At 42.5% G+C, this 9,598-nt stretch overlaps 1 protein-coding gene across 1 annotated transcript in view; it reads left to right on the top strand.

Annotated features, from left to right (window-relative positions):
- MYRFL (myelin regulatory factor like) overlaps nt 1-6,922 on the top strand; it is a 167,474-nt gene extending 160,552 nt beyond the window's left edge. Inside the window, exons 21-25 of the mRNA XM_045288878.1 lie at nt 243-330; nt 3,535-3,609; nt 5,627-5,747; nt 6,422-6,496; nt 6,649-6,922. Of these exons, the coding sequence (XP_045144813.1) occupies nt 243-330; nt 3,535-3,609; nt 5,627-5,747; nt 6,422-6,496; nt 6,649-6,735 (446 nt within the window). The 3' untranslated portion in view covers nt 6,736-6,922. The remainder of the gene's footprint in view (nt 1-242; nt 331-3,534; nt 3,610-5,626; nt 5,748-6,421; nt 6,497-6,648) is intronic.
- The last annotated feature ends 2,676 nt before the right edge of the window (nt 6,923-9,598 follow it).

Raw genomic sequence — 9,598 nt, 5'->3', positions numbered from 1 at the left:
GATGTTATGGGGTCATTTATCAGGGCCTGGATTTTTATTAGTTTTCGTAAAACTTTCTATAACAAAAAAAGGCCTTTTCCCCCTTACTTCTCTCCCTTTTGTCCAGTTTGAATGCAAAATAGAACCCATTTCTCTGGGAAGCTCTTATTTCACATTCTGCAGTTTGAGGGTTGTGATGAAGCATAGTTATTTTTTCACCTACAGAAGCGTTAACCCCTGGTCTCTTCTCCGTCTCCATGTAGGGATAGACACAACCATCAGCTCGATTCAGATCATGGAAATCCAGCAAAGGATAGACCATCGGTATTGCAGTAAAAGCCTCCAGTGCAGGTGGGTCTCCCTCCCATTCTGCCCCTGTTCTTTCTGGATTTTATCCAGAACTCTGGGTTTTTATATGTACACCTATTCCTCACTTATTGGCTGACTCATTATCTGATGTTTTAACATAGACAATAGTACTAAAATCTACTATCTGACTGTTTGAAGCATAAACAATAGGTGTCTGGCAATAATAAACTGAGATGCAAGATGAAAGTAACGTTGGCTATGATGGTTAAGGTTATGTAACAACTTGGTTGGGTCATAATTCTCAGTGGTTTGGTAGGTATGTGATGATGTAATCTGATAGTTATATGATGTGATGTGATGTGCAGTTATGTAATACTGTAAGTTACCATTTTGTGATCTGATGTGGTCATCCATCCTTCATTTTTGCATCAGACTATTTTTCACATAATGACCTGAACTTTGGAATATAACAATGTTGACAAGTGAGGAGTGGGCAGATACGTCCACTACCATTGAGTTCATTCTAACTCATAGTGACCCTAGATATGTTTTTTGAGACTGTGAGTCTATGTAGGAGCAAGATAGCCTCATCTTCTTCCCATAGAACAGGTGATAAATTTGAACCACCAATCTTGCAATTAGCTATCCAGTTCCTAACTCACAGTGCCACAAGGGTTCTCTCTCTCTCTGCGCGCACACACACACACACACACACACACACACACACACACACACACAGTGTCTTTTTCCCCAAGTGTAAGCAGCTCTTCTTTTATTATTTCTCTTTAGTGGTTTTTAAAGACCCCAGATGCAGACTGTTGAAACACTGGGTCACAGTGGCATGCAGGCACGTGAGGTAGAGAACATGGCTCTGGGAGTGGGCTCTGTCTCAGTGCAGCCGCAGCAGCAGCCACCGGAGCCATGGGGCCAGGCAGCTCCTGCTGCTCAGGCAGGCAGGGCCAGGCGCACTCTGCTCTTTCCCCGTTTGTTCTGCCGCTGCGGCTCTAGCCTGTTCTTCCAGCCTCTGCTAGCAGTGGCAGCAGTCAGGGGCAGTAGCAGTGATGAGGATAATGGAAGTGGGCTTCCCTTAGGGTTTCATATGGTGTTTGTACAATGTTCAGATCACATAAGGTCCTATTTCACAGAACATATCATGGATGCTAAGTAATGCATGTAAAACGCAGTGTTTGCCAATTCAACATTTTTTTATGTATACTAGTAACACGGATGGCCTTAATCATGTGATAAAGCCATCACCAATTATATGTTGTAGGGCTCTTGGCTCTGGGACTGGAATGATGATGTTTTGGAAAGCTAAAGCTACATGGTGAAATCAATATGTGTTTATTTTGCTTCTTAAGGGAAAATACCTTAATTACTTGGTGGAAGAGGGAATCATAAAATGGAGGAAGAGGGAATCATAAAATCAAAAAATCATAAAAAGTCATGGCTCTAACAATTCCAGTCCGCTGGTTGATAGATAAATCCAAAGCAAAAGGCCTGGGGCTGAGGAGGCAGCTCTCTGAGGGCACATACCACTGGCACAGAGCTGCTAGTTAGCTTTATAGACAGGAAAAACTCCAGGTTATGAGCGAGCTGACATTTAGATAATTTAGTACCAAGGGACATCGTTATGTTAACGATTTAAAAATATAGTCCATCTTAGCTTAGAGGGACAGCCAGATACTGCCATGTGGACAAGCAACATCTATCTCCACTGTATGTTGTATCGCCAGGGCCAAGGTGATGAGGCATCTAGACACAGAGAGTACAACATGAACATCGCAGGCCTTTAGGATGGGGAGGGATTTTTGTCTGTGCCTTTGCTTTTAAGTTGATGTTTTTGGGAGTGCCTGCTGGGGTGAAGGCACGGTGCTAGGCACTGTGTGCTGATGTCACAGACCCTCTGGGTTATCACTGGTTTCCTTTCAACCTGATGGAGCCGCTCAGGTTCCAGGTTTATAGTCCTGAATGATAACGATAGCCCGCGTGATATTACAGTGTTAGTTCATGAACTCTATGTTCATTAACTTATGAAATTCTTCCCCAGTCCTTATAAGGTTGGTACTATGTACCTCCCTTTTATAGCTAAGGAGCATGAGGTTCAGTGAACTTGAACCGATTTGCCTAAAGTCATTTACCTAATAAATATCTCTCACCAAACTTTAATTTAGGTGGTAGAGCGACATAACAAAGCGTTAGATGATTCAACTTCAAGTCCTAGAACATCAACAGGATGCTATTTTCCCTGTGCAGAGGGGGCGCCATCTATCAGATGGAGATACTAAGCACTTGAGAGGGGTGGGTGTGAAGTGTGTAGGTTTGGAGAAGTAGAAGGAATTCCATTCATCAGTGCTTCCTCCAGTGGAACAAATCTCTCTTGATCTCAAGCCAGATCTTTCTATTTTCTCTCCCATTTTGAACAACTTGTCCCCCCTTTTGAACATTAAATAGCAACTCAGATGATTGACTTTTTTCCTCCCATTTATCTAGTTTTAAGTTGTTTTCTCCGTATAAATCCAAAGCCTAGCCAGATCACAAGAGAACTGGTTGTAGATACAATATGCCTTTTTGCTGGAGTTTTCCATGGAAGTGTGAGCCAAAAAATATTTCCGTGGCCTCAAATATCTCTCTTATAGGAGACAAATTGATGCATAAGCTTTTCTGTCTTGTAATATTTTTCCATAACTAAACAGCGATTTGAACTATAATAATTTTAGTTGAGTCAGGTTTTGAAAGTAAATTCCCTGCTAATGTTGCTTTAAAGAGAGTGCTTTATGGTAGAAAAACTGATATTTGTTATTTTCAGTTCTCTTTTCCAGGGGGATTGTTAGCTTGAGGTGTTTGTTTCATTTGTCTTCTGAAATCAGTGTCTTCTTAGGGGAACGGGCGTTATTCCTGCATTTTTAGTTTCTTGTCTTTGGTCCGCAATTTGATTTTCCTTGATTTGCTCTGTGTGTTCTGAAAAAAATGTAAAATTTCACAGCATAAATTATATTAAGACCTGAAAGCAAAACCATTTTGTAAAAGTTGACAGGTATGTCACTGAAATATAGTGCCATGTTAAACTTGATGTTCTCTATTATTATTTAATATTTAACAGCTTACATCCTAAATAAGGGGGCTTCAAAAAGCTTGCGGGATATTTTCGTTTCCCCCAGAACCTTTTGAATCCCCTTCATATGATGAGTGGCAAAAAGTCCTTTCTACATATTTTGATTTGTCATTTCATTTTTTTATAACCAGGTCTGGAAATTACAATTACAATATTCCTGTTAACAAACATACACCCACTAATGTCAAATTCTCTCTGGAAATCAAGTAAGTGCATAACTGTAATTAAACAACTCAGCTTTTTTCATTCACCGACTAATAAGCCTGCATTTTCTCCTCCACTGATCAGTAAGTTAAGAGGCAGAAAGCTCTCTGTGCACATTAATTAACGATGCTGATTTCAGAGGCAGCCCGTCTTCCAGGTACCTCTCTGGGCTGGGCACTCAGGCCTGAGAAGGTTGATCCTGAGCTTAATGCTGGTAAGCTGCTGACTTCCCTGGCTACATAGCCTTTAGAGTTGGGTGACAGCAAGATGGGAGATGACATATCTTGGTGAAATTAGGCCACAACAGTAATACACACCATACCCTGTTAGCTCTGTTAACAATCCCTCACAATGTAATTTTAAAATTCGATCAGAATCTCCTTCCACCTTCTTTCACTCAGCCCCACCAGGAAAAAGTCATTTTGTGGGACTTTCGATGACTGTGGCTCAAAGGGTATTAACAAATAATTTACTGTGGTAATTATTGCTAGTTGTTACTATTATTAATGCTAGTGACATTAATAGCTATCACTCGTTGATCATAGACCATACACCAGATACTATCCTTCAATACTGTGTATTGGGTCACATAACCTTCTAAGGTAGGCTTGCCCTCCCCTACTAGTTTGTTTATTTGTTTGTTTGTTTGATCTGAGAACATTTGGGTTTAGAGAGGTCAAAGAACTTGTCCCAGATCTCACAGTGATTAAATGATGGAATTGAACTTACAGCTGCGCCCATGCTTTCCACCCACGTTTTTCTGCATCCCAAAGGAGGTGGAGCACGTAGGGACTTGCCTCTTCCTGGCGCAGGGTGGGTACTCAAAAATGATGGCGATTTTTAGCAGTCTTTCCATCAAAACCACAAAGCTCTGATTTAATGGATTCTTATCATATATTTTAAAGAGCTGTGACACTTAAACATTTTACATATACCTAATTGCAAAATGATCCGGCGAGCCTCTCCCCAGGAAGGTTGTAGCTGCTGTTTGCATTGATTTTGTGCCTTGCCGGTCTCTCCTTCTCTCCCTCCCTTCTCTCCCTCCCCTTTCCATCAGACCTCCTCACTCTCCTGGGGCTTCCCCAGTGCCGCTGCTCTGGTTCTCCTGGGTATCGCACTCTCTCGAGCTCTTCCTGTTTCGCCCACACTGCAGACCCCTCTCATCTATTTTGCTTCCACGAGGAGCTAACGGTATTCAACCAAATTGCTCACCGTGGAACGCTTTACGTATAGGATGTTTCCTACCCAGATCCTGCCATATTTCAAGGCAGAACGAAGGTAAAGGTACTACTCTCCAATCCTTGAGTAACCTCGAGTAACATTTCCTCATGTGCTCCTCCCCTTCAAGGAAAGGAAAGACGCTTACTGGTAGTCCCCTGAAGTGTCAGAAACTCATCTTGAGCTACTGGTTTAAGCCCGTTAGTTTAAGTCATGTTTCTAATATGGGTGATTTAAAAATCGCATATATGCAACTGAGGTTTTAGGCTGTCCCCATGCGTGCACACTGATGTGTTTAAAGGCAAACATATTACATTCTCGTTGTAATATTTAATGGGCCAGCTTCCAGAAAAAGAGACAACTTTTCCCAGAGACCTTCCACTCTGTTGTAGCATTGCAGGCTGGCGAGTTTTAATGGGACTCACCATTAAAAAACTTGCTTGCCCTCCAGACAAGGCGTTGACAGAATCTTAAAAATCTTAGAAGTACCCATAGATACAAATTCAGTTGCCAGTAAAAGAGAAAGGGCTATAACTCAAATGTATTATTTTGTAAATGCCCGGCAATAAGAAATTCTGATGTCAAGGTCATTGAAGATACGCCGATTGGTTTTAGAAACTGGAAAATGCTATCTCAGTAGTCCTTTGAGATGGGGTTTCTTTCTGTAATAAGCATACATGAGTCTGTGTCATAGCATGCCTATTGTGAAGTAGATGTCCAAGCTATGTTCCCATCAGTCCCTCTGCTAGGTGGGACTGGTCATCGCTTTTCCATTTGCCCTTCTTTCCTTGTCTCTTGAAGCACAACAGAGCCGTTGATAGTCTTCCAGTGCAAGTTCACCCTTGGAAATATATGTTTTCACAGTCCAAGGGAAGCCGAAGGGGGGCCGAGTCACGGAGAAACCTCCCAGGAGATGACACAGGTAATGCTTTCCCAGGGTTTGCTGGTTCCTTGGCTCTGTGTCCCCATTCTAGATGGAAGTATGTGTAGTTATGATGGTTTATATTTACCGGGAAGAGAAGGATGCTCTTGCTACTTGCCATTTAGCCAGCTCTGACGCATCGTCATCCCATGGAGAGCAGCAAGCTACGGCCTGGTCCCGAACCCTCTTCATCATCTTTGGTTGAGGCCACTGTGCATATTTTTAGTGGCCTCCAACCTAGAGGAGGGCTCGCCCCCCAGCACTATATTGAACGACATTCTATTGCGATCCAACAGGTTTTCAGGCTCATCTGAGGCAGCACATTATCCGGTCTGTTTCTGGATGCTCCCTGACAACTTGTCTACCACCGAGGGCACTGGCGGAATTTAACATGCCGCGAGCGTAGTTTCTAGCATCCTTGCAACTCACAGGCTACCATAGTGCAATAGACGGACCTTCTGTCAAGTGCTGGTGCTTCCCTTGCTGGCTGACCCTGGTCCCAGGGTTTTTCTCAGCATCTTTACGATGTCCTTAAGCTGTTGTAAACTCTACCCATGCCTATCCAAAACTGCCATTACAGATACTCTCATGTGGTTGGCAAGATAGCCTGCATTATTTCCAGTCCAGTATAAAATGTGGTTATGAAATGGATCTTTATGTTCTTCATTATTTAGGGATATCAGCACATTTGGAGTCTCCCTGTAGCTCCGTTCTTTGACAGTGCGTACCATTTCCGTGTAGCTGCGCCGGTAAGCTTGCTTTTCTTCCTCTTTCCATGAGAAACAAGTGTATTTATGTATAGATAGCTAGATACACACACACACACACACACATCCATGTCTGTGGATACCTGACACTTTCCCTCCAGTTAATCGTTCTCTCTTCTCTCCTCTTCTGACAGGATTTAGCGGACTGTTCGACGGATCCTTATTTTGCAGGGATCTTCTACACGGATTACTTTTTTTACTTCCATCGACGCTGTACTTAATTTATTCACGTTTGGTTGGAAACAGTACCAGAGGAGATTACTCAAAATACACTTAACACAAACATCTTCTCTTTAAGCTTCTTTTTGTAAAGCATTCACATTTATTGCTGAAGGACTTTTTTCAGACTTTGGCTTCCAAAAGTACTGAGACATTCATGAGGAGAATAAAGGATTTGTTAGCACCTGAGATAATATGGTGTCTGATTTTTCTAGGACTATAAAGAAAACATTTCCTGAAGTAAGCAGTACCGGTGGATCTGAAAATACTGTTTCTGGTATTCAATAGCCTGTGAGGTCAAAACAGGTAGTTCCAAATTGATTTTACTTAACGTGTTTTCAAGTTTTTGAGAAAAATTAAGAGACCCATATTGTCTGGGTTGATTTGGACCCACTCAACGTGGACTTGGCTGAGACGATGTGATATGGCCTGTGGGATGATGCGGTATGATATGGTTTGTGGGGCAACTGGGTGGTGCCTGGTGTAGAAGTCACATGGAGGTACACTATTGCTCTGTGTGTGCGTGTGCATACTACATGCACATACAGCTGCTACACATCATACTACACATAGTGCTAGAGTGCAGAACATAGCATGCTGATAAAATGAATTTAATAGAAAAAAATGCGTCTCTGGTTGTGAAGTTTGAGGGACAGTAAACGTTCTGTAAGGATGGCATGGAGGCCCTCTTGTGCTAATTGGTAACACATGGTTTTTAGGTCATTCAGCTGGTCTAGACAGTTGCACTTGACTTTCTAGTTTTTGTTTCTGTTTTGTGTGTGTGTTTCTCCCTTCTACCTGCGAGGGATTATCTAAGAGGACATGGAGACCCATCTCGATTCGTTACTGCTGAATTCGCTTCAGAGACTTTTACCCAAATTATGAGTGGATTTGTAATACCTTTTCTAACTCTGAATGGCCAGAAATCTTTTACCTGGAGATCTAAGTGGCTCTAACTCTAGTCATAGGAAACAGGGCTGCAGAGCTGGCTGGATGCTACCTGACTGTGGGTCCGTAAGTCAACTAGGATAGGACAATTGGATTTTCTTTTTTACCTTGGCAGTGGTAATCAGTAGTTGTAATACACCCACATTTCCTGTTTGGGGGGTTTATTAAGAATACAAGGTGGATGGAAGTTAACTTGGAGAAATCCCCAACTACTTAGAAAAGTAAAGTCATGCCCCTTGCTGTCATAGAAGGCATTTTGAAATAAACTTATTAACACAAGGCAGTAAATTCCCGGGTGGCACATGATTAAATGCTCAGCTACTCCCTGAAAAGGCGGCTTGAACCCACAGAGAAGCACATCGGAAGGCAGGCCTCAGGACCTGCTGCAAAAAGGCCATTGCCTTGAAAACTCAATGGAGCCAATCTACTCTGCACACAGCAACTGACAACAGCAAGCCCTGGTGATTAGGAGCCGAGCCTCTACATTGTCCCAGCCTTGAGTTCCAATCTTGATTTTATCTGTGCATGTTTAGACAAGTTACCAGATGTAGCCCTAAGTCTTGATTTCCTTATACAATCGCAGCCCTGGTGGCTTGTGGTTAGCAGTTCAAAACCTCAGGGGCAGCCCTACTGTGCCCTATAGGTTGCTGTGAGTTGGCATCGATTTGATGGCAGTGAGCTGTCCAAGGGGACAGTGCTTCCCTGAGATATCATTTGTATACCAACTGATAGGCTCTCTATAAAAGTGAGGGGCTTCACACGTTTCAGGGGGGAAATTCCATGATCCTTTCATTCTATAGTTCCACAAACATGTTAAAGCCCCTCGTATGAGCTGTTGAAGAAGCCCTGGTGGCCCAGGGGTCGAAGCTCTGTGCTACTGAACCACAGGAAGACGGTTTCGATGCATCCGCTGCTCTGTGGGAGAGAGAGCTGAGTCTGATCAGCGGCTTCCACAAAGACTGACAGCCTTGGAAATGGGCAGCCCTCTTCTGTCTGTTCTGGAGCACTGTGATTCAGAATCTGCGTGATGGGTCTGGTTTTAGTTCATTGTTGTTCAACCAGCACAGAGCAGAAGCCGTAATGGGATCATGAAAGGGAATGAGTCACTCAACATTCCCTCACATTGAGGCATCTTGGCCAGCTGTAAAAGCCAAAGTGCTGATAGCACGTATGCATAGGTATCACATGATGTTCATGTATTTTTCTATATCGGGAAAATTGTTTTCCTGTCTACTGATGACACCACCTTTTTAGTTAATTCTAGGGTGGTGTGCTGCAGGAGTCTCTCATTTTCTTAGCGTGAAGTTCAAACTTGGTTTTCCTTGAGTTGTAGAATCAGCTTGACCTGGGTTTAGGTACTATACCTACCAGTCAGTCTAAAAAAATTCCAGATGTGCGAGAATCTATCCATTTGACTATTCTTCTCTTGGTAAAGGAATATTTCTCAGTCATATAGTTGCAAGAGTTCTTTTAAACAAATAAGTCCCATTATCTTTTAATTTTTATTTAAGTCAAAATTTAAAGTTTGACCTCATAAGGTCAAACTTATTAGGAGATTAAGAGATCTATAGGAACTATAAGTATTTCACAGCTGACTTTAATCACAAATACAGCAATATAGTCAGTGCCAACCTATTTTGTGGACACCCTTGTTCTTTTGTTCCAAGAAAAGTTTGCACCATAGACTTGGACTTAGGTTTCAGAACTTTTCTCCCTTCCATGTCAGAGCTCCATTTTTTCCCTTCTGCTCAGGCAGCAGTGTCCTCTTTAGTATGAGAGTTAGAACCATGTGGCACAGAGTCAACTTTTGGTGCCCATCCCATCCCAGGGATTTCCCATCACTCCCTGGTATCAAACTCCATCTTCCATTCATTTCTTTATGTTGTTTACTCCAGATGGTATATTATTGTAAGTAGG

The sequence above is a fragment of the Echinops telfairi genome, unplaced genomic scaffold (genome assembly GCF_000313985.2).
Source record: "Echinops telfairi isolate 266 unplaced genomic scaffold, ASM31398v2 ScPeMD7_2;HRSCAF=8, whole genome shotgun sequence".
In the NCBI taxonomy this organism is placed as follows: domain Eukaryota; kingdom Metazoa; phylum Chordata; class Mammalia; order Afrosoricida; family Tenrecidae; genus Echinops; species Echinops telfairi.
The sequence above is the reverse complement of the archived record's forward strand: the minus strand, read 5'-3'. Positions and strand labels throughout refer to the sequence as shown.